Source organism: Phoxinus phoxinus (assembly GCF_949152265.1).
Source record: "Phoxinus phoxinus genome assembly, chromosome: 2".
Lineage (NCBI taxonomy): Eukaryota > Metazoa > Chordata > Actinopteri > Cypriniformes > Leuciscidae > Phoxinus > Phoxinus phoxinus.
The window spans coordinates 45,904,943-45,929,559 of NC_136877.1; the positions used below are offsets into that span (position 1 = coordinate 45,904,943).

General features: G+C 37.7%; 5 protein-coding genes across 13 annotated transcripts in view; 2 read left to right on the forward strand and 3 right to left on the reverse strand.

Moving 5' to 3' along the window:
- The first annotated feature begins 719 nt into the window (after positions 1-719).
- On the forward strand, positions 720-12,169 carry LOC306989997 (E3 ubiquitin-protein ligase TRIM39-like). 3 transcript variants are annotated; one of them, XM_079596160.1, is made up of 8 exons: positions 720-824; positions 1,625-2,177; positions 2,298-2,393; positions 7,209-7,424; positions 7,511-7,535; positions 9,145-9,258; positions 9,356-9,391; positions 11,345-12,169. In XM_079596160.1, the coding sequence occupies exons 2-8, from the start codon at positions 1,635-1,637 to the stop codon at positions 11,884-11,886; spliced, it is 1,572 nt and encodes a 523-aa protein (XP_079452286.1). In that variant the 5' UTR covers positions 720-824; positions 1,625-1,634; the 3' UTR covers positions 11,887-12,169. The 3 variants fall into 3 exon arrangements, with proteins under 3 accessions (XP_079452286.1, XP_079452288.1, XP_079452287.1); XM_079596161.1 differs by lacking the exon at positions 720-824 and adding an exon at positions 1,153-1,186; XM_079596162.1 differs by lacking the exon at positions 7,511-7,535 and having other exon boundaries at positions 7,209-7,448; positions 9,156-9,258.
- Positions 12,154-16,004, reverse strand: LOC306989986 (uncharacterized protein). 2 transcript variants are annotated; one of them, XM_079596131.1, is made up of 13 exons: positions 15,881-16,004; positions 15,540-15,559; positions 15,255-15,385; positions 14,910-15,017; positions 14,655-14,779; positions 14,459-14,529; positions 14,202-14,324; positions 13,991-14,086; positions 13,704-13,832; positions 13,482-13,616; positions 13,367-13,389; positions 13,235-13,269; positions 12,154-13,150 (listed from the first exon to the last, which is right to left on the reverse strand). In XM_079596131.1, exons 3-13 carry the CDS (start codon positions 15,326-15,328, stop codon positions 12,447-12,449), a joined length of 1,623 nt encoding a protein of 540 aa, XP_079452257.1. In that variant the 5' UTR covers positions 15,329-15,385; positions 15,540-15,559; positions 15,881-16,004; the 3' UTR covers positions 12,154-12,446. The 2 variants fall into 2 exon arrangements, with proteins under 2 accessions (XP_079452257.1, XP_079452256.1); XM_079596130.1 differs by having other exon boundaries at positions 15,540-15,562; positions 15,881-15,971.
- LOC306990018 (uncharacterized protein) lies at positions 15,766-17,184 on the reverse strand. The gene is made up of 2 exons (XM_079596231.1): positions 16,925-17,184; positions 15,766-16,171 (listed from the first exon to the last, which is right to left on the reverse strand). The coding sequence occupies exons 1-2, from the start codon at positions 17,067-17,069 to the stop codon at positions 16,011-16,013; spliced, it is 306 nt and encodes a 101-aa protein (XP_079452357.1). The 5' UTR covers positions 17,070-17,184; the 3' UTR covers positions 15,766-16,010.
- Positions 17,185-17,517: 333 nt separating this feature from the next.
- On the forward strand, positions 17,518-20,816 carry LOC306990012 (uncharacterized protein). Of its 2 annotated transcripts, none has more exons than XM_079596216.1 (4): positions 17,518-17,693; positions 18,751-18,851; positions 18,932-19,105; positions 20,084-20,816. In XM_079596216.1, the coding sequence occupies exons 1-4, from the start codon at positions 17,612-17,614 to the stop codon at positions 20,543-20,545; spliced, it is 819 nt and encodes a 272-aa protein (XP_079452342.1). In that variant the 5' UTR covers positions 17,518-17,611; the 3' UTR covers positions 20,546-20,816. The 2 variants fall into 2 exon arrangements, with proteins under 2 accessions (XP_079452342.1, XP_079452343.1); XM_079596217.1 differs by having other exon boundaries at positions 17,564-17,693; positions 18,728-18,851.
- A 506-nt stretch (positions 20,817-21,322) lies between these two features.
- Positions 21,323-24,617, reverse strand: part of znf638 (zinc finger protein 638) — a 29,461-nt gene continuing 26,166 nt past the window's right edge. For all 5 annotated transcript variants that reach the window (XM_079595950.1, XM_079595951.1, XM_079595954.1 and 2 more), the window contains exons 19-25: positions 24,483-24,542; positions 23,514-24,401; positions 23,097-23,394; positions 22,689-23,003; positions 22,470-22,592; positions 22,188-22,309; positions 21,323-22,040 (exon numbers count right to left, since the gene is read on the reverse strand). In XM_079595950.1, coding sequence (XP_079452076.1) covers positions 21,978-22,040; positions 22,188-22,309; positions 22,470-22,592; positions 22,689-23,003; positions 23,097-23,394; positions 23,514-24,401; positions 24,483-24,542 — 1,869 coding nt within the window. In that variant the 3' untranslated portion in view covers positions 21,323-21,977. The remainder of the gene's footprint in view (positions 22,041-22,187; positions 22,310-22,469; positions 22,593-22,688; positions 23,004-23,096; positions 23,395-23,513; positions 24,402-24,482; positions 24,543-24,617) is intronic.

Consider the following 24,617-nt stretch of genomic DNA (forward strand, 5'->3'; position numbering starts at 1 on the left):
ACCAAAATGCAACCCCTGCGACCAAAATCATCCCTGACGTTACTTTCTACTCAAGGCCCTTGACAGAAATGTAGTGGAGTAAAAAGTACGATATTTGTCTTTCAAATGTAGTGAAGTTAAAGTAAAAGTTTCCAGAAAAAATTATACTCAAGTAAAGTACAGATACTCAAAAAGTGTACTTGAGTACAGTACTCAACTAAATGTACTTTGTTACTGTCCACCTCTAAATGTCTCCCTCTGGCTCTGAGGGACCTATAGCCTACTGAATAAAATAAGTGATTCATAGCCCTTACTTTAACCGAACGAGCTGATTTGTTTAAACCTCTTATATACTGTCTATGGTTTAAACGAACAGGACTTCTCAATGTTATCATCATATGTTTTCCTTTTAGGTAATGTAGGCCTACTTGTGTACTAAATAATGTAGTAATCAAGAAAATAATTTGTTTTGAAAATCTCTAGATACGTGCTTTGGTTCTTGTGTCAGCGCAACAAATGGACGCCATAAATCCCCATGTTGTAAAATTGGCCAAAGTTGAATCAGTAACTTTATAACTTTCAATCCATATTATTTAATTAAACATATCAGGTCTAAAAAACATGATAACGTCTTTCAATATTTTGGACGGTGAAGTTAGACGCCTCAAATGCAAATACATGCAAATTGCTGCCATTTCATTCGCTGCAGCCGCAAGGATTAGTTCTGATCGGCGATAAACCAACGACCAGCAACGATATGCTTTGGATTTTAATCGCTGAACCTCGATATTTTTCATTGGATAACTTTGTTTCGACGGTTAATCAACTGAATCAATCATTGAAGGGTAAGTAAAACAGAGATGAATTTGATTTGACTTGTCACAGAAAAAGGTTTACATGGATGTAACGTAAATATTTGCATTTCTTTGAATTGTGAAGACAATTCATTAATGGGCTTTCTAACGATTTACACAAAGACATCTTGAATGTTGACCTTTATGTATTTTCATTTTGATGAATAGTTAGTAGGCCTATCTGTGTCAAGCTACATAGCCTTGCCCTTTTTGATGTAGCCTTTGATTCCTGATTTGTGTGTGCTACAAACCTGAAAATCAGGATTCAGGATTGACTATAAAATGTGGCTATAGGCCCTACCTAAGGCAAAGCTCAGCTGATACAAACACCCAAAGACTCGTCATCACTAGAGGTAGATGACTTTATGATGATTTCAAATTAAACACTATGAATTACAATTAATAAATAATTAGTTTAACGATCAAAAATAATCAGGGAACTGCGGTTAAGTTTTATTATAAAAAGGATGATACAATATATATTTTACAGCTCCATTAAATGTCATTAAATCGTGTAATGCTAATATACTAACATGTTTGAGATAGGCTACATTTTTTAAGTAAAATATTTTTGTATTATTTAAGGACATTTTACCAATTAACAGGTTTTTACTGTAGCATTTTTCCATTCTTAAAGTATTTTTTAGAAGTGTACATTGCAATTCTTGAGCTCTCAAAATATTTGTAACTTGTGAAATATTCATGCAAATCTTTGTTAATCTGTTTTTAAATGTTCTAGTTGTCTGCTAAATTAATTCACTGTGTATATCTGTGTTTCTGCATGATTTTAGCTGTAAAGTCATGGCTTCCTCCAGCGATTTGTCTGAAAAATGCACATGTTCAATTTGTCTGGATGTGTTCACTGACCCTGTAACTACTTCCTGTGGACACAACTTCTGTATGGCCTGCATCAGAAGCCACAGAGACCGAAGTACGTGCTCAATGTGCCCACTCTGTGGGAAGGCATTGGACTCAAAACAAGAGTTTAACATAAACAGAACGATTCGAGACATCGCCGAGGACATCAAAAGAAAAAGGATCCAGGAGAAGCCTGAAGTGTCCTGTGATAGTTGTCCAAAGAAGAAAATGCGGATTGCTGTTAAGTCATGCTTACACTGTGGAACTTCTTTCTGCAAGACTCACTTGGAGCCCCATGAAACTGCAGAAAAACTAATGAAACACAAACTAATTAACCCCGTGAAGAATCTTGATGAATACATTTGCAAGAATCATGATAGACCTCTGGATCTTTACTGTAGAGATGATCAGACAGCCATCTGTCAATTCTGCACCGAGAGTGACCACAAGAATCACAATACTGTCCCTTTGGAGGAGGAGAGTTTGGTAATGCGAACTACTCGGCAGTCATTAATAGCAACTCTGAAAATTTACAGAATCATTTGCAACATTAGAAACATTACCAACTGATGATATACTACAACCTACATTACTTTATTTTCACAGAAATTGCTGATGAATAAGAAGATAGCGGTGCAGCAGAAAATTCAGGACAAGTTGCGAAAAATTAAAGAAATTAAACATTCTACAAGGTTTAACAAAGTAAGTGGTATTGATATTCTAGTAGATTAGTAGATTTTATGTCTGTGCTCCTTCTATATGTTTTGAGTGTCCACAAGATCATTAGGGCCCAAGCCCTGAAAGGGCGCAGAGCCCTATTGTTCTTCTAAGGGTTTTTTGTTTTTCTTCTTCTTCTTCTTCTTTATAATAATTTTTTTTTCAAGGTTTTTGCCACTTTTGGGGGCCTTAACGTGCTCAAAAACTCTTGAAACTTTGCACACTGGTCAGAACCCGCGGCCATTAGAGCCGGACTGAAGCTGGTACCCGGGCGTGGCAGGGGGGCTCGACAGCGCCCCCTGGAACGGGGTCCGAAAACTTGGTCTATAAATCAAACACGCTTGCATGAAATAATATGAAACTCGGTACACTTATAGATCTCATCGGTTCATATATCCTTCATGCTCTGACTTTTTACCCCAGCCCAACAGGAAGTCGGCTATTTGGCGTAGTTTAAAAAACACATGCAATGGAATTTAAAATACTCCTCCTAGACGATTCAAACAATCACCACGAAACTCGGTGTGCATGAAGTCAAGACATTGAGGATGAAAAGTTGCGAGGGGATTTTTGATATCTCAAACGGTTTGGCCGTGGCGAGGAAACGAATTTATGGCGAATATTGGAAACAGGAAGTGTGTTATAACATCCTCATACATTAATTGATCTTGATGAAACTTCAGCAGTGTGTTCGCTGTAAGAGGCCGATCACATGGATGTGACTATTGTGAGTCAAAGTTATAGCGCCACCAACTGGCAGCAGGAAGTGTGTCACTTTCGAAATGCTTTGAAATCACCCTCATATTTTTACCCGATTTGCTTCAAACTTCATCTGTATAATGTAAACACACGACAGATGTAGACCTGTGAAAAGATTTTTGATATCTTTAATACTGTCGCCATGGCAACGCTTTAAACTTTTATATTCTTTTTGGATGCATTTGAGGCTCTTAACATGCTTCAAATTGCATGAAACTCAACACGCATTTGACATTTATTGTGTAATAGACATGTGCGAAGTTTCAGAAACGGGCGTGGTAAGGGGCTCAGTAGCGCCACCTTTAGTCAAAAACGGGGTATTAGTTTTACCTACAGTAACCAAACTCGGTACGTATATTCTTCTCTTCGATCCGGACAACTTTCTAATTTACAGTCATTAGCTCCGACCAACAGGAAGTCAGATATTTTGGTTTGAATGTGTACTGTTTGGAGCATTTTCCCTCTGCCCCTCTGTGTGTGTGTGTGTGTGTGTGTGTGTGTGAGGAGGGGGGCTAGTTTAGTTTAACCATTTCTCTGCTGTGTGCAAAATCTCTGGCACTTTTGAGGGCCTTAACGTGCTCGAAAACTCTTGAAATTTTGCACAAATGTCAGAACCCGCGGCCAACAGGGCCAGGCTGAAGCTGGTACCCGGGCGTGGCAGGGGGCTCGACAGCGCCCCCTGGAATGGGATTCGAACACTTGTCCGTATATCAAACACGCTTGCATGAATTAATATGAAACTCGGTACACATATAGATTTAATCGGGCCGAACAACTTTCCCTGGGTCAAGTTTTACGCCAGCCCAACGTAATCAACCCGTCGGCTATTACGGGTTGATTGGAGAACGCTTGCTCTCGCATTTGAAACACTTCTCCTAGAGGATTCATCCGATGACCACGAAACTCGGTCAGCATGAAGTCAAGACATGGAAGATGATAAATTGCCAGGGGATTTTTGATATCTCGAACGGTTTGGCCGTGGCGAGGAAACAAATTTATGATTAAAAAAGGATGCATAAAGTGTGTTATAACTTAGTTATAGTTTTACCTACAGTAACCAAACTCGGTACGTATATTCTTCTCTTCGATCCGGACAACTTTCTAATTTACAGTCATTAGCTCCGACCAACAGGAAGTCAGATATTGTGGTTTGAATGTGTATTTTCTCTCTCTCTGTCTCTCTGCCATTCTGTCTGTGTGGGGAGGGGAGGGGAGGGGAGGGGGGATGTGTGTGTGTGTGTGTGTGTGTGTGTGTGTGTGTGTGTGTGTGTGTGTGTGTGTGTGTGTGTGTGTGTGTGTGTGTGTGTGTGTGTGTGTGTGTGTGTGTGTGTGATTTTGGTTGGGTGACAGTTGTAGGTTACAGTTTGACAAGAGTTTATAGTTTAACAAAAGCACAATGTTGTGTTTCATTGCGAGTGTACACAAATATAAGGAAACACTTTGCATTTTGAATGATGGTCTGTATGAAAAATGACGGAGTATGTTTTTATGTCTCCATTGTTCGATCGAGCCTCACACACACACACACACACACACACACACACACACACACACACACACACACACACACACACACGCACACACACACACACACACACACACACACACACACAGCATTCCAGCATTGCAATATTGACATCGCAGAATGTTCATTATAGCCTTAATAAAATATAATAATAAAATAGTCAACCTTACATACTGTACAAAGTACAAAGCCTATAAAAAGAATAGTTTAGCATCCAAAAATGTTAATAATATATATATTATTATTATATATATATAATAATATATATGTTAAAAATAGGGGGAAAAAAAGAATTTACATAATATATATATATATTATATATATATATATATATATATATATATATATATATATATATATATATATATATATATATATAATTAAAGCTGCAAGCAGCGATGGAGGGCCCAAGCCGGTGGCAACCGCCACCCGGTACTAGACCCCGAAGCCATTTGTTTTGAGAATAATGGCTGGCTGATGAAGTTATTGGCTGGCTAGCCGGCTCAGCCAAAACCTAAATGGCTGCTGCAGCCGCCAAACTTTTCATAGCTGCAAATGGCTGAAGCTGCCACTTCGTGTCTACAGATGTCTATATGTTACTGATTTACTAGATCTCAATATTTCCAAGCAATGCATGGCTTACACTATATTTATACAAAATGCAATACAATGTAATAAAGAAAACACCAGATCGCGGAGAAGTATGTTGATTAAGAATGCAAACTTTTGTTGAATTTATGAGAAATCTACAGACGCAAACAGACAAAGTGCAGTAAAATAAAGACCTAAATGTGTATTTCGCACTTTTTTTCACCACAAGTCTGAAAGAAGACATGTTATTGAAGACAAATATCCAAAAATCTCAAAATTGACCAGTAAAAAAAAACGATGTTTTTGCCTGCCGTGTCTCGCCTTAATATAAACACACACTGTTATCAGTATTATTTTGGACAAAGTTTTGCACATTTCACTTCAATGTACACTGAAGCATGCGTCGTGAATTAGCAATGTGGAAACGGTGGTTTGTTACTGCAGTAATATCACGTTCAGTGCTATAAATCTCTCCGTTCCAGAATATTTGGTTCATAACATCAATCTTTGATTCAGGTGTTTGTGCAACCGTACCCTGAAGATTTAACAAAAGTCTGGGTAGGCCTAAGTTTAAAAAAAAGTAAGTAGGAATCAGGAAAGTATGTGAGAAGGGAGATCAAAATTACCTTGCTTGCTTCTTTCCGCAATTTCACCTCAGTGCGAGAAAAAAATGCACTGCTTCTTCTGTACGGAAAACGAGCAATTTTAATTGGTCGTCAATTCACTGTGAGTCTGTGTATCGTAGCAACGAGCACAAGACTGTGCTGATGAATCCAGTGGGGAAATAGATATCGTGTATTGTTTTTATATTTCGTGTGTGTATGTCTCTATGTGATAGATTTATTATTTGATGCAAATAATACCGGCTCAGCCAAACTTTATCAGATGGCGGCTCAATTTGGCTTACGAAATTATTGGCTGGCGGCGGCTGAAATTCTAAATGGCGCAAATGGCGGCGCCTGGCGGCGGCTTCGGGGTCTACCCGGTACCTTTAGTTCCACTAAAGGCACCAGGGTGGCGGTGCCACCGGCTTGGGCCCGCAATCGCTGCTTGCAGCTTTAATTTAGCTTTATTTTGTGCTTTAAAGCTACACTGTGTGATTTTTACCCCCATCTAGCGGTGAAAAGGTATATGACCATCCAGTGAATATTAGTTTCTGTTCCTCTCAATTCCGATTTCGTTTTAACTCCTACGGTGGCCAATGTAGTCCAAGATTAACATGGCTTCCAGTTCGACCTCGTCCATTGTGTTCCTTCAAGTGATGAGGTTACTTTAGAAAACTATTATAATTTGCAGTAATTTAATTTGTCAGTTAACATACAGGTTATGACATCTATGTAAAATGAATAATAGTTTTATGTTTTCGTTATTTTTTTACCATTTCATTGCTAACATCAGCTATCAGGTTCCCAGACGAATGCAAGCTAATCTTAGTAAAGTAACTTTTATCAGTGCTATTGTTATTCTGTATATTTTACGACATCACTAGCGTAAGGCAAAGTTTACATTGTAGGCTATATTATTTTCTCCGTGAGCAGAGATCAGTTGATGTGACGGAGGTGTGAGGTAGAGGGAAAGGAAAAAATAAAAACAGGGCCGGTGCCAGTGAATTGCGGAGACGCGAAAGGCGAAGCTTGAATTAACGGGTATGTCCCTCTTTGTCTAATGTACTTTCAAGATGGAGGGGCAACATGGCGACCGACATTCGAACCCCTCACCCGTATGTATTTTCAATGGCATATTATACACTCACGAGAATACTTTATTACTTGAACGAAGTAAATATACATTAATGAGCACATATATTTTTGAAAGAACTAAGTGTTTTTAGCTAAGAATAAACTAAAAAAGTTACACAGTGTAGCTTTAACAATGTAGTGATGATTTTTCAATTAACAATATTTTCTTCTTAAAATTCACAACAGCAAGCCAAAGAGAGGGAGATCGAAGAGAACATCAAGTTTTTCAAGGATATCTTTGAGAAAAGCAATGCCGAGCTTCTTGAGCTCACAGAGGAAAAGCATAAAGAAACAGAAAGGCGAGGCGAGGAGCTCATCGGAGAGCTAGACGAAGAGATCAGGGAGCTAAAGACAAGACAAACTGAACTGGAGCAGCTCTCAAATCCTATGGATTTCACACAAGTCAGTCTTTCTCATCAAACCATGGTATGAAATGAAGCCACATACACTTGACTTAAGGGCGTTTTTTCCCCCTCTATCTATTCTAGATTATTAACCTCCTGCACAACCCCATATATACCCAGAGGTGGGTAGTAACGAAGTACATTTACTTCGTTACATTTACTTGAGTATTTTTTGGGAAAAATGTTACTTTTAAGAGTAGATTTAAATGTGGGTACTTTTTACTTTTACTCGAGTACATTTATAATAAAAAAACGGTACTTTTACTTCGTTACGTTGAGCGACTTTCCTCTCGTTACTTTATTTGAATGCAATACGTGTTGTTATAGTTTATTCCAAGCGCGCTGTATCTTTTTTCTGGGCATGAGCGATGCTCAATTCACAAATGAATCACTCTTTTGAGTCGATTCTGTTCAAAGACTTCATCAAACAAGTGGGCAGATCTGTCTAAATCGGTTCGCGAATCAGTTTGTATGATCTGTTCAGTTTCCTGCACGCACTGAATCGTCTGAAGCGCTTTCAATTCACACTCGACTCGGAGTCGTAACAGGAAGATTTAAGAACATCAAGAGCGTTGGATGAAGTGGCTGTCGACCTACAGTACAGTCAAGTGAAAGCAAATCTGCAAATGCATAATTTTTGCCAGCGATGAAGATCTCTATTATCTTCGTATGCTGAGGACGACATATCCTGTGGAACGAATATCGTTCCACAGGACGATATTCGATTTAATTTCATTCAGGTAATACATTTTACAACCAAACAGATTATTACGATATGATAGCACTACTTCAAAGTATGACATTACCCGTTTTTTTTTACATATACATTACTTTATACAATAAATAAGCTACCATTGTCCACATATGAAATGACCACCCGCCATCCCGCGGTAATGTGTGTGTATTGCGCAGTGGCGTGCGAACTCAACTTGAAAACGAATGCCTTTGCCTGCCTTAGACACTGTTGACCAGTTTAAACATGCATGCAGAAATATACATTTGATTAGCTACATTTTGGAGAACAGACAGAAGAAGATCCGTCGATGTGCGTTTGATCGTCGTTTGTGTTCAGATGTTCAGTAGCGGTCAGCGCGAGCACATGTGAAGAGTTTTAACTCTTTCTTCTCTGTGTCAATGTTTCCCTTTACATGCCTTTAAATGCAAAACTCTGCAGATTCATTATATTTCGACATCGTCTAATAATCCAACTGTAGTTGTATAAGTTAAATACAAACCAAAGGACAGGCAATGATTTTCGGGCTACACAGATGGCAGAAATAATGCTTGTCTCTTCTGTTTTTGTGGCAAAGATAGCCTATCTAATTATAATAATAATAATAGTCTTATTTAAAATATCTAAATAATATCATGTTTTATATATATATTATAGTATATAGGCCTATGATCCGAAGTAACTAACTATAGCTACTTGAGTAGTTTTCTCATTGGATACTTTTCTCATTGGATACTAATTATGATAATAATAGTCATTTAAATAAAAAATATCTAAATAATATCATGTTTTATATATATATCATATATATCGGCCTATGATCCGAAGTAACTAGTAACTTGAGTAGTTTTCTCATTGGATACTTTTTTACTCTTACTCAAGTAACTATTAAGATTGTTACTTTTACTTTTACTTTGAGTAAATATTTCTAGAAGTACTTGTACTTTTACTTGAGTACAGTTTTTGGATACTCTACCCACCTCTGTATATACCAAGCGCTCAAACAACATCAGCATCAGCGCACATGAACATGGGCGTATTCTGAGGAAGACAATATCACGGCTTCAGAGTGTCTTGGATGAGAAAATGAGAGAAACTGGTAAATATTCACCAGTGTAACCAATCATATTTACACCATCATACACTCTTTAATCAGACAGAAACACATCTTGTTCTTTCTGTTTTCCCCACTGTAGTTGGCAGAGAGCTGCGGAGTATACAACGTTATGCAGGTATGGAAAATCTGATTACTATAAGTTACATTTTACAGTACAAATAAACTCGAAGGGCCAGATTTACTAACAGCTAGCACCAACACGAACCCTCTTCTGCTGTTAAAAAACGGTACTGTCTTTATTTACTAAAGGTACACAGGGAGAAATTAGCGATGAAAAGTTTATTTTTGCAGCTGACCTTACTGGATATGCATTTGTAGGAGTTTCTCAATCAAACACAACATTTATGGGAGAGTATTTAAATAAATCATGCAACATAGTGTCTGTTACACTCTCAGAAAAAAATGTTCAGTGAGGTTCTATATAGAACCTTTGGTTTCTTGACTCAAATTTAAAGAACAATTTATGCTAAAAAGGTTCTATATAAGGAAAAATTAGCCGCGGGAACTTTCCCCAGGAACTAGGAACTTTGGGCTGGTACTCGGTGTGTTTGCACCGCAGGAACCAGGGTCTAAATGAAGTTCCGGGTAAATATTTCCCCCTCCGAAAGTCCCTGCTGGCGAGGTAGTACTTTTTCAAAGTTCAGGAACTTTCGGGGGCGGGACCTGTGTGCTGAACATGCTGATTGGTTGTGTTCACGCCGCATTTTGATTGGATGACTCCACGCAGCATTCTATTTTAACCGGTATTTTTAAAAATCTATTGCGGTTCGTGGCTTCATGCAGTAGGAGTTGTCTGTCTGCAAATATGGAATTTAATAAAAATAAATAAAAAACACAGCTGGACCGACGACGAGGTTCAGGCTTTATTAAGCGTATTTGTGTAACAGGAAATTTTCTGCGCATTCGTCCCAGCCATCTCACGGTCAATGTCCGCATCGTCTGATTGTATAGCATTACGAGCTTTCGGAACACGCTTTAGTATCAATGCTCGTCTCTTTTCTGCCGTTTTGTTAATTACCTCGTTAGTAAACCAATACATCACAAACAACTGCAGCACAGTTTGAATCTCCTCCATACTTATTATAAATGTGGCGCTCAAAACTGATTACTGTCCGTTGCAGACTGGGAGGAGCAGTTGCGCTTCCCGGTACTTTAGACCGCGGTGTAAACGCAGAAAGCAACCGGTCTGGGAAAAAAGTTCTTGGGACAAATTGTTCCGGGTAATTTCGGTGGAAACGCGGCTTTAAAGGGATAGTTCACACAAAAATTTCAATTCTGTCACTATTTTCTCACCCTCATGTCATTCCAGACCCGTAAGACTTCGGAACACAAATGGAGATCGTTTTAATGAAATCTGAGAGCTTTCTGTCCCTCCATTGACAGTCTACGCACCAGACACTTTGATGCTTCAAAAAGTTGTCGCTGAAGCTCAAACGTGCTGCGAAACACGAGAATGAACATCATTGGTTCTCGCACGTCAAGCGAACATGCTTGAGCTTCCGTTTACCACAACTCATGTGTTGATGAATATTTATATTTGAATAAAAACCTAAATTAAATCTGAAAATTTTGACTAAACAATTCATATGGATTAGTTTTCCGATCTCTTTATTAACTTTTTGAAGCGTGAAAGTGTCAGTTGCTTAGCTGTCTATGGAGGGACAGAAAGGTCTCAGATTTCATCAAAAAGATTTTAATTTGTGTTCTGAAGATGAACGAAAGTCTTACGGGTTTAGAACGACATGAGGGTGAGTAAATAATGACGGAATTTTCATTTTTACGCTTAAAGTAATAAGTAACGCTTTAAATAATTGCATACTTTCTTGTTTAATGGGTTATTTCATTTTTTCTAGTGATAAAGGTTTGTTTATGAGCTGGTTAATAAATACAATTTAATTAAAATAAAAAATGAAACTCTAAATCTGGTTATTGTAAAATGTACTATAAAAAAAGAAAGATAATCCTTTATGCTGTTGTAATACAGCACCATATAAAGTTTTACGTGAATGAACGTGAACTATACTGACTTGGCCAAAAAATATGCATTAACCCTTATATCTTTTATTAGTGGATGTGACACTTGACCCTGACACAGCTCATCCTGAACTCATGTTGTCTGCCAATGGGAAAGAGGTCTGGAATACAGGCAAGTCACAGAAGATTCCTGACACCCCAAAAAGGTTTAACCATTGCTCGTGTGTCTTAGGAATGAATGGGTTCTCCTCGCAGACATTTTATTATGAAGTTCAAGTCAGCGGGAAGACGGAGTGGGATTTAGGTGTGGCAAAAGAATCCAGAAAAGGGGAAATTGGGCTCAACCCTGAAAATGGATATTGGACTGTATGGCTGAGGAACAGGGATGAGTTTGCAGCGAACGATTGGCCCGCTGTCCCTCTCACCTTGAAAGAGAAGCCAGTGAAAGTGGGAGTTTTTGTGGATTTTCAAGAGGGTCTGGTCTCTTTTTATGATGTTGAAGCCAGGTATCATATATATTCTTTCACAGGACAGTCTTTTCCTGAAAAGCTCTATCCATATTTCAGTCCTGGAGAATACGAAGAAGGGCAGAACTCCCCTCCTCTGATCATTACACCCGTTGACTCAATCGAATAAATCAACTTTTAAAGGAAATATTCAAATTAATTATTATAAGTCTTTGTATATAACACCTTCAGACCTAAATGATGTTTAATGCAAGTATGACCATTCTTTATTTCTACTCTAAATGCAACCATGAATGATCATTAATCAAAAATTATTTCTAATGTTCATTTCAATTTGAATTCATTCCATTGTTGGAAGTATATATGTAATACATTTTTCACTTAGCAGATGCTTTTATCCAAAGTGACTCTCAAATGAGGAATGGAAACAAATAAAATGTGGTTAAAACATCGCTTTTATTTTGCTTGATTTGCTATTTTCAAATCCAACTTAACATTTTCAACATGTGCTTTATAATTCATGTTATAAATTGTGATATATTCCTTTTTATATCAGAATTCAAATTCAATGTACAAGAAACACCATGAAAAATATGAATAATTTATCAATATGTTAGTCACACTGACAAAATCACCCAAAATAGCAGCTAAAAAACAGATAACATAAGGACATCCAGAACTTTCAATGTTTCACCATATTTCAAACTTAATTTTTCACCAATTCACCAATTATTTTGTCTTCTTAAGACTTATTCTTCTTGTACACTCCAATTGCCTTTGTGTAATTGCAGTAGCTTCCTTTGCCAACATCTCGCTGAGTTTTTCAAGCAGTTCTGAGGTGTAATTGTGACCATCGGTGATGTCAATGACATGGTACCTGTTCTGACAACAACGAACCACTTTACAGAGCTTTTCAGAGTCAATGCGTTGCCCAATTTTTTTGAGCTCTCTGCCATGCGTGAAGATGATCATCATACGTTTTGTGATTCTTGGATCTAGTCTTTTTTTGAAGGTGTGGAAAAGACCTTGTTGATGCTCAATGAATTTAGATATCGGTGTTACCCAGAGAATAACATTGGGGCCAGGTTCGGATAACTTAACACACTTCTTCATTTCCTCGTTCCAACTCGATTTGTCGAGGGAAAAGAGATTTGGAGTGTCAACTACAGTGACATTTCCCACTGTCTTTACCGTGGACTCTTTTGTCACAGTCGCCAATCCACTTTTGCTAGGAAAGTAGTTGCCACCAAGGATGATGTTGCCAACTGTACTTTTCCCACCTCTGGAAGGCCCCATTAGAAGGATCCTCATAGGTTGGTGAATGCTGTCTGGGTTCAACGCTGCCGTTTTGATGCTGCCAAGGTTCAACGCTGCCATTTTGATGCTGTCAAGGTTCAACACTGCCGTTTTGATGCTGCCAGGGCTCAACGCTGCTGTTTTGAACAATAAATAAACAAAGATTTTAAAGATGTCTTTTCCCTTAAAAGTTGGAGTGAGAGTATTTCACCTTAACTTACATTTTCTGTACATCAGCATGTATGGTAGGCTTGAACTGTCAAAAAAGTAAATACTTTTTTTTTTTACTACTAAATACTTTTTTTCAAAATACTAAGAAATACATTCTTCACAAGAGAGAGAACAACACTTACTTTTCCAGTGATGCTTCTGAAGTCTGTAAGATATTGACAATATTAAAGAATAAGACCAGTCTTGAGTCATATCAATTTGCTAACGATATAATGCTAATCAAACAAACAAATATACCCGTGTTACATTGTAGTCATCAAAACAGTACCACATCCCATTTTCAAAAGATCTGATGATTGCATTGTAGTGTCCACTACTGTATCCACCCATATGATTGATAACGGCATAAAGATCATATATAGGCCAATTACCCTGCAGAGAAAGGTGTTAAAAATGTTTAGACAATTTTATACTGCTTTTAAATAGCATTTTGTTTTTGGTATGACGGATTGATGAAACCTCTTTGCGTAGACTTAGAGGTACATCCAGACGACATTCATTCTTCTTGTATCTCATCTGTATGTAATCAAAGTCAAACCTCTTCAGATGCAGAGTGAGAACAGTAGGATATTCATCTATTTCACTCCACTGCAGCAAGAGTAAGAAAATTGCCAGGAAAAATAAAAAAGCATATGTTAAGCACACGTTGGAAACTCATAAATACTTCACTACAGTAATTGGTTCAGTAATCATGGGTTGATCCTCTGTATGAGTGATGGAAAAATCTCACATTTTCATTTACTCACAGTTTCTGTTTCTGTTTTGTGGTCACATTCTTCACAATACATCCAATCATCCTCTTCTAGTTTTGAATGTTCAAAGAAGGTCTTCAGGCTTTTTCCCTATAATGTCAGAAAAATAAAGCATGCAGTTTTAGGGGGAAGCCACTGTCTCCCAAGAACAACAACAACAACAAAAAATTTGGCTAACATTAACTTTGCATAATAGTCTTCATACCATATCATACTTATCATTTCCGGCATCGATAGACAGCAGTATTGAGATGAACCTGCTGGGTTCTGGGGTTTCATTGCCACATTGACCACATTTTGTTATGTTGTTCATTTTCCCTTCAAAGACCTGGAACAAATGCACTGTCCTCTCATAGGCTGATTCTTAATTGCATCACAGTAAATAATCAATGATGATAAAGGAGACTTATTTACAGTCAATTGTTTCCCTCTCACCGAAACATACTTGTTTATGTGACATACCTCAGAGGCATTTGTCCCCACAGCTTTTAAAATCTTCCTATAATACTCCACTGCATCTTGTTGCTCATAAACTGGAAGGTATAAAAGAAGAATTATGAAAACAATGTTCTAAATGTTATGTATATATAGTATATACAGTATATATCCTACATATATACACAGTGAATATATTGACCTGTAAATTAAATGAACCTACCATGTCTAATTCCAAGACTCCTGGTTATTCCTTCAGTTGTGGTTGCCTTTTCTGACAGCTTAGTAAACAACTTCTGAAGTTGTAGCAAGAGATTTTCCTCACCACTATCTCCAGGAGCTTCATGACTACATTTAAATGACAAATTAAAAAGTAAAGAAAAAAGCAATAGAATAAAGTAGGAAATTAGTAGCCTAAATAATTGTAAAATTAGTAGATACAATAATCATAATAACTTTATTCATTCTTTCATTTTACCTCCCCACTGCCTCTCTGAATTCTGGGGTCATGAATAGACACTGCAATACTGCATTTAAGTAGCAGGTGGCGCCTTGATTTTTCAGACCATTGTATTGGACTTCGTTCCTGAATGCAGAAGTAACACCCGTAAAGATTTCATCAGTTCATTGTGTTCTAGATGTAAAGTGACCTCAAATAAGAAAACGGAACGTCAAAATTGTGTAATAAAGGATATTTCACATATATTTACAGTAACAAGCGCACCACGCAATGAACGGAAAGTTTAGCTTGATGTTTCGATATTAGCTACTTTAAATATACATTTTCTAGGCTATGTGGTGAGGTTTTTAGAAGTAAACCCACCTGTCATGCGATCCATGTGAACGCTTCTGGGCTGTAATATGGGAGCCGGGCTTCGTCATGCTGTTTGCGAACATTTTGAGACTTTAAACGTGTCTGTAAACCGGGTTTGCACCTGTTGTTTGTTGGTTAATCTGTGAACGCATTCCGTGATTAATTTTAAATGCATAATATGCTAAACTCAATAACGAGTAGGCCTAGTAGATATATTCATCACAAACTAATATACTTTTGAATTGAATTAGCCTATCCCACATAAATATGAATGAAACTATAATCAGAATTTACCTGATTGAAACTCTTCTTTTCTTCTGGAACAAGGAGAAAATTCATTGAGGACAATTAAAGCACAGTATTGCCGATTACACTTCAAACCAAGGCTATATTAACATGCACGTCCAACTTCGCCAGGCAACTGATAAGTTATAGTTTTACTTTCGATTTTGTTGTTGACGACAGAAACTATAGACTGAGCATACATAATTATTCAAAACTGATCATTTTGTTTGTAGCAATCAAATTTTATTACAATTATATCATTTAATATGAAGAAAGTAAACATTGGTTTATTAATTTGACCACTTCAAGAATACAAAAAAAATAAAAATAATTCTTCATCGATAAAATACCTGAGACTGTTTGTTTCAAAATGTTCTCCCATTATCCCCGATATGTGACAGACAAATCCAATTAATTTACAATAGCATATGCAGATTCCACATTCATCATAGTGATCAACAAAAGTCTCTGAGAGTCTGTCTAAAAGTTGATGTTGACTCGATTTCTTCTCATGCCACCTCCGGGTAAACGCAAGACCATGAAGAGAGTGGATCGATCCTTAATTTGGTGGTCTAGAAACGTATCGTTGTCCTCAAGTTGTTTATCGGTGTACAGCAGTCTCAGGGACGATGGATCATCCCCTGATAAAGAAGGGTAAACATTTACATAATGGTATACACACACAGGCTATTTTACATTTATTTGTATTTAATCCATTTCATAATGAGTTGTCTAAACCAGTCACAATTCTGAATAATAAGTGCCAGGCCTAATTCAGAATAGCCTGCTAATATATTTATAAATAAGCCCAACTGATCCTTGTGGGAAAGTTTACATCTCTCTCTAAACTGGTAAAAAATAACTAGGCCTATACATTCAAGTTTGGTACACTTTCCATGTCAGGTAGCCTAGTTGTATTTAAAAATGATATGTATGAACTTGCAAGTTGAAGCTGTTCAATGTCAAATTAGTTGAAAAAGTCAGGTATACAACTGCAATAATTTTATATGATTTTATTTTTTTATATGACTTTATTTAGGCAAAATAAATAATACATTTAAGATTAATCTTAATCAACTTTTTTTTATTGTTCTAAAATCTAGATTTTAAATTGTTAAAAAGAATAATTCAATTATTCTCTTTTCTCCACACGCTTATTAAAAGGATAGCTTAATAATTATTACTAGGCTATTACTATATTAGACGACTAACTTACGTCTAACATATTTGTGCCGATGTGGAAATCACCACCGGTTATGTGACAAGGAAACGGCTTACTTTCACAAACTTTTTAGTTTTTGCATTTATCTTTTTAAGAGATGCATAGCTTATTGAATTTTACTATAGGCTAGTTGAACGTACATCCTATGTTTTATATTAGCATTCAATCTTACCAGCTGGACCGGGCAATTTTTCTGCAACTTTCTTTTTGAATGCCAAAATTGTCATTTTGTTGAAATCTTCCTCTGACGTCGCAACATCAACGGTTTTTTTCTCCCCCTTTATTCCAACCACCATGATCTGGTAAATCTTTCCCATTTTAGGAGAACAACTAAAGCAAGTTAGGCTAGGCTACTGCAAAACGCCGTATAAAATGTGGAAGTTTCACTTTCTGTTTATTCAGTGTTGTTGACGCCCTGATAGAAAAATAGCCTACATTACGCCTACTGTCAATAATAATCGGAGTTTCTAATAAACGAAATATAATATCATAATTTTATTATTCTCAGATCCTTAAGCAAACCGTATCTTAAATATGGCAAGGCTGTTCCATTTTAGCTAGGCTACTGTGTTCAAGTGATTAAGGAAGTTTTGTTGTTCAGATTAAATATAATTTTTTTCTATGTGTAGCTATTAAATAATAGGCTATAGATATTAACTAACCTCTTTGCAAACACACACACACACACACACACACACACACACACACACACACACACACACACACACTGTGTGTACACAGTAGGCTCTTTTCTCAACCTATCAATCGAGGAGCCATGTGACTAACTGGAAAGAGAACAAAACACTGTCAACATTAGTCTTGGTTTCATTTCTAAACCGTTTCGAACTATTGGACCAAAATGACGGAACAACAGCACGAAGAAAAACGCTACGATCCCAAAGACACAACGCTGAAGTTTGTAACGCGACGGGATGACATAAGTATGTATTTACTACTGTTTATAAAAAATATATTTATATTCGTTTTTATTTGAAGGAGGCAGAGAGAAACTGAAAACAAGTGCGCTTTGTTTCAATAATCCCAACGGCTGTCAAGTTAGATTCGCTAGACTTCATACATTAAACTCTCTAGCAATTACATTTTTTTCAGCCCAAACCAACCCAAATAAGCACAAGGCTAATTTCAATAAATAAAATATTAATTAGCCCTATACATCAATTTAACATTACATTATGATATCAAACTAAAAGTAAAATGCTCCGAAAAATATCCCTTTTATTGCAATAAGGCTCTGTTTTGGGAATTAGCATTTCACATGTTTTATAATAATTTTGGAACTTTAAATGTATGCAATAGGGCTAATGTAAATCCATTAAACTACAACACTATTTGGCCTCAAGGTATCAAACCAACTGTAAATTACTCAGAATATTATTTTTCATGTTGCACAAGGCTTTTCAGAGTTTTTGTTGTTGTTGTTGGTATAGGCCTACTGGATCATTTCAATCCATAAAACTAGTATTAAATAGCATAACAGCTGCTTCTCTTACCGCAACATATTCTAGATGCTATATGTATAATAGCCTATGTAGTCTTTATGCTGCTTTTAAAATAGAAAGAGTAGGCTATTCCACGTGAAACGTTTCCGACAGTAGTAGCGTAGGCTACATCTTTGTCACATCATGACCTCATAGTTGCATGTTTAATCAAGGTAGCGGGGTCCAGTCATCTTCTTAAAAACATGTATTTTGTTCATAAATCAAAATAATAATAATACAATTAAATTATGAATCTGTTGATTCACTCTTGAAATGAAGCACACTGTCTGCACAAGCAATGGCCCAAGGTTTTCGTATATAGAAGCTTGTATTGTCAATATTACTGAATTTGCTTGTGATTTTAAGCAGTTATTATGGCAACTGCATGTGCATCCATTGCTTAGTAGAATTCAAGTTCAATTAAGTTTGTAGTTAAGTATAGAAATATTAATAAAGCTTTACACAAACCATCTCAGCACCAACTAACTTGTATATTCAGCCGGGGATGATGACCCTGAGACTCGTCGTGCTGAGATGTCATGTGGACATGCTGTCACTCCACAGTCACTGACTGGGTGGTGTCGAAGTCTACTTGACCAGGTATTTACAATAAAGAGTCAGTATTGTTAACAGGCACATACTTACAGTAATCTATAATTATTTCTGCCTTTCATTCTCAGGGTCAGCACAAGTTTTTGTGCCCTGCACTTAAAGATGACACAGTACAAAGATGCAATGCAGAATGGCCCTATGTGGAGGTGCGGAGGCTGGCTGTACTGACCCAAGAGGAACAGAGCCATTTTGAAGAGACAATGGCTGTCCTGGCTGCAGCTGAGTACTGCGAACACAAAACAGTGAGTTACTGGAGCAAACTGAGATGCATGTATCCAAAGATAATTGCATCCTTGTATATTCATATATGTAAGGATTTTTAAAGGTGACATTATGCCCCATTTCACAAGATGTGACATAAATCTACAGTGTCCCCAGAATATGTCTGCGAAATTTCAGCTCAAAATACTGCGCGCTGTTTTTGTGTGTCCTTTTAAATGCAAATGAGCTGCTGCTCCCCGTCCTATTCAGAACAGGGCCACGAGCTTCGGATATTCAGGTGTTGTGCCGAATTTCGACCCCTGTCAAATTACTACCCCCCTAGCATTGGTAGGTTTAGGATTAGTTGTGGGGGAGGGGTTAGGATTAGGCAATCAGGTACTGACTTCAATGAGGGGGGTAATAATTTGTCAGGGGGTCGAAATTCGTCAATAACAAAACATGCGAATAATCTCAGATTATTAAAATCTCAGAAATAACCAGTGGCGGAGTGCAGCCTTACAGAGAGACTCAGGAAGAGGTTTTAGAAACACCTGGACGTTTCTGAATGGTTAGTGGATACATTTATGTAGTTGTTGTGGAGTTACATCGATTCATCTCATCGACTTGCATGTACCATCATGTTTAACTTTTACACAAGTTGACAGTTCCCAGGTCTTTATAAGACAGCTGTGAAATGTTTTGGTCAAAATACCACAAGGATGAAGCCTGAGTGAGAGATGGCATGCTTTGCTCGAACTTTTGCCATTGGAAACGTGCAGATTTAGGGTCGGTAATATTATAATAAGATCCCCTTCCTACGTCAGAAGGGGAGCGAAATCTGATCGCCTTATTTTTTGACATGCTTGCAAAGAAAGGCTTACCAAAACAAAGTTACTGGGTTGTCACTTTTCACATTTTCTGGGTTGATTTTTATGTCCCCTTTAAAATGTTACTTAGTATATATACTGTATGCTTCTTTTTCCATTCCTTGATCTTTAACTTTATCTATTTTCCTTCAGTGTCCTGGCTGTCAAACATTTGTTGAGAGAGCAGACATTACCAACCTCTGTGCCATTTGCACAATCTGCACGGCTGAGATGGGTCGGATATATCAGTTCTGCTGGCAGTGTATGAGAGAGTGGGAAGGTCCAGGCCCTCGATCTGACCGCTGTGACAACCCTGGCTGCACCAATCCCGACATCGAAAAGCTGTCAAAATGTCGCAATATAACACTACCTGAAGTTAATAATGTGAGTTGTCCCTCCATGCGGGCTTGCCCCACTTGTGGCAATCTTGTGGAGCACGACACAACAGGGTGCAAGAATATCATATGTAATCGCTGCAGGGTAGAATTCTGCTTCGTCTGCCTGAAAGTCACACAAACATGTTTACAAACAAGCAGTTACTTCATTGGCTGTTCAGCTGGGGTCGCGCCACGGCAGACTTCCATTCCTATCTGGAATAGAAGTGAAAACCATTGAAGAAGCCAAAAATGACACGTTAAAGGCTATATTAAAACGTTCCATTCCTTGTGTGTAATAAATAAGCTGTGATTCTATGCAAAAATTCAAATATGTAAACTGAAGGCTTTTTGTGTAGATTTCTGTCCTTTGCTCTTGTTCTCTAAATAAAAAGGAATGGAATTAAATGGATTGTGTTCATAATTGGGCAGCTAAATTTCTTGTGGCATAACTGCACTACTATATGAAAATAAAGTCAGTTAGCTGATGATGATGATATTTAATCAGTACTAAAAAGAAAAACAGAAAAATTTTGGTTTTTGAAAGTTGTAAATAAAACAAAGATTATTTGAGAACACATGAAAGCTGAATAAATAAGCTTTTCATTGATGTGGGGTTTGTTAGGATAGGACACTATTTCCCCGAGATACAACTATTTGAAAATCTGAGGATACAAAAAAAATCAAAACATTGAGAATCGTCTTTAAAGTTGTCTATTTATGTTCCCGATTTTGGAGGTTTTGTGATGTAGGGTCACATTTCAGTATTGAGTTTTCAATTTGTTATTTGCCATTTCTTTGTGAAATGTACTAGTAGTTAACTGTTGCTACACAAACTGTATAACAGACATTTACAACTATCAACATTTACCAGTTTTAATGTCATTTCCCTTAATTGCCAAATCCTTCTGGCAAAGAAACCGAGTGGAACGGAGGTTAACTGGTTTTGGTTTCTGTTATACTGAAACCAAAAATATATGCTGAAATTTGATTCTCTGAGAAATGTGCCATGAGATTTCAGAGGACAAAATTCCTTTATTCTTCTCTGGAATTTTCTTAAACTAATGGCTCAAATGTCAGACATGTAAGCTATTTAATTATAAGGCAAATGTTGAATGGAGTTTCCCTTAAAGCCCTATGAAAATATGAACTGGTTTTTCAGCACAGATGTAGTGCCAACAAAGGTTAAGATGCAATACAACTAAATAATGCAACAATTAAGCGTGCAAAACATATACTGATAAAAACGGTACATTCTAGGTTGCATAGTAATGTTGCTGATTATGGTACATCTCAAACTGATGTGAGCTCTTCTACCAGTGGGGTAATCTGAGCTAAACAGGGATAAGTCTTAAATCACAGGGGACCGAGAGAAGACCCTGGTACCCGTCTCAATTATTTTTTAATATAACTGAAACAGGAATTGAGACCTTTAAGACATCATTAGGCATTCCAGTGATCACTCTGAAAATCTTATATTTGTCATTATAATGCAGACATCACAATATTATAGACATTTCAAACTAATGAAGGACCTATAGAGACTTTTTTAACTGATTATGTGTTTATTTATCATGAGGCAAATCTAAACAAGAAAAAATAATAAAATTTTACAACAAAATAATTGGACCCATCTGTTAACTTTGATGAAAAATAAAAAGACTTAATAGGGGCTATTCAGATGCAGAACTTTGACTGGACGTTGTCTGCTGAGACTTGAGCTTCATGTAGTATTTCTGGAGGAGGGAGAGAAAGAGGATAAAAGGTAACTATAAATAAATGTAAGTGTTCAGAATGGACTTTAACTGCACTTAAAATAATATTTAATACCAGTAAGTAAATAAGGTGCAATTAACATTCAGAAATTAAATAGTAACTTGTACCTCCATGTTCTGGTAATGCCTTAGACTACTACAGTGACTTTTCTTTGCGGTTTCCTCATTGCCATAGAACAAAGAGCAGAGTCTACAGAAGAAACCTGTCTTGGGCACCACAAAGTCAACCCCTATGAAACACAGATAACAACAAAAAAATCAGCTTGGAGGTGATGTGATAAAGCATATGATTCAGTCATTGTTCACAGCATTATCAAACAAAGCCTTTTTGGTTATAGAAAGCCAATAATTTAAAGCTGATGTTAGTGTAATTTGTAGTGGATCTCTTACCAATGGGGTTGTCTGGGGTAAACGGGGGCAAGGTTAAGTCTTCAATAACAGGGGATTGAGAGCGGGCCTTTTTAACCTCGGGTTCCTGTATCGACTCAGTCTCCCGACGTTGCTTGGACTCTTCTGCAAATTATAATGAAGGAAAGGTATAAGTGAGAACATGCAATGGTACAAAATATGAATATGTGATGTAAAATAGTTGTCTATGAGATTGAATACCTTTGATAGTGGATTTTTTATTAGGGGCTGGTGTGCCAACAATATAGCTTTCTGACTTAGCAGAGTTGTCATCATCTTTAGCTCTAGGCCTGTCCTCTTCTGACCCTGAAGAGACCTCCAGACACAATGAATCTGGAACTGTTTCAGCATTTTGCGGTTCTGGCTCAACATTAAGATCCATGGATTCTAGAGCTGCAGGAGGACTCTCGCTTATGGAAGCAGCTGCCGCTGGTTCGCACGCCGCACTCATCTCGGGCTCCTCTGCTTCTTCAGCACTCTTTGTCTCCCCTCTTTTACCCCTTGTGGATCGCCTCACTACAAAGAGAAAAAAGGGGACAACAGTGATTACAAAACCCACATGCCATTTAGACTTAAAACAAAAAAACCTCCTTTCTATCTTTTACTCACCTGGGGTCTGACGACCCCTCTTTTTGGCCCTTGTAGGTCTCTTCTTAACTTGCTTCTCTTTGATCTCTTCACTAGGTGGTTGTTCGTCTTCTTCCTCCCCAACTTCATCCACAGTTACAAAATTCATCTTGCGGAGCTCTTCCAGGTCACATGAATCCTCTTCGTGACTTGGTGATTTCACAGGCTCCTCTGGTACGATTGGTGTTGTGCTTCTGGGACTGGTTGGCTTGGCTTCACTTTGTTGCAATTCCTCAATCTCCTCATCGTCACCTTTGGCCTCATCCAAGGTTACAAGAGTCTGAAAGAACAAAAAAAAAAAAAGGCCATGTAAACCAGGAAAGAACTAAACCAAACCAAGGTAGCCTTAATGATGGGTTTGAATACAATTTAAGTGGTGGCAACCAAAAAAGAACTGACCTCAGGGTTGAATGAATCAAATTCCTCCTCTTCATCAACAATCTCGTCCAATGTGACCAGCCCTTGAAGTTCTTTGTCCAACTGGTATTCTTCACCCCCCGTTTCATCTTCTCCTACCTCATCAACTGTTAAAAGTCCCTCAGGTACTTCATCAGCCTTTGAACGCTGATCCTCATTTGATTCATCAAGATAATCTTCCTCACCCTCACTGACCTCATCAAGAGTAACCAAAGCATCACGGGACGGAAGTTCAGAGATCACAGTTGCCTCATCTTTACTGTCCATCTCTGGGGTAGATGTTTCAGGCTGTTTGGGTTGGTCATCTTCTGATTTCACTAAAGTTTCTGCAGAAGTTGGTGGGCAGCCTGACTGGCTTGGCTCAAATTCATCTAAGACCCCAATGTCAGTGTTTTCTTTCACGGTTGAAAGGGTCTCAACATCGGCATCCATCTTGGCTGAAACACTTTCTGCTACAGTACAAAGCTCTGTTGTCTCGCTCTCAACAACGGCAGTTTCCATCCCATCTGTTCCCAGCAGTTTATCAACACTCTCTTCCTGAGACTCATGCTCTTCTGGCTTTTGAGATGCGACCACTTCTGCAACTGGAGTTGTTTCTTCAGTCTTGGTGTCTGTTTTGTCCATACATTCAATAACTCCAGGTTCCTCGGTCTCAGAAGGTATAGTCTTGTCAGTATGTTCAGGTGTATTAGCCTGACTTGACTGTGCAATAGGAGAGACGATAGAATGGGGATCGAGTTCATCCTGAATCTTCTCATCCCTGGCTGAAGACTCTGCGTTTGAGGCCACAGTGTCCTCTGCATCATCCCCTACTTCGTCAACGGTGACAAACTCATCAATGTTAAATGGAAAAGATTCTTCATCGTTTTCCTGGAAAGCACAAATTCCTAAATCAGCAACGTCTATTTTTCCAGTTATTAGACCGCAAACGTGTTCAATGTTGATGCTTACCTTTTCGGTTGTCCTTGTTTTTGATTGACTCCTTGAGGGTTGTGAGTTTTTGCTATGACTCTATAAAAAAAGCAAAAACAAGAAATTAAGCCAAACCATTAACATTTCAGAGCAATTTCGCAACTGAAGAAACAG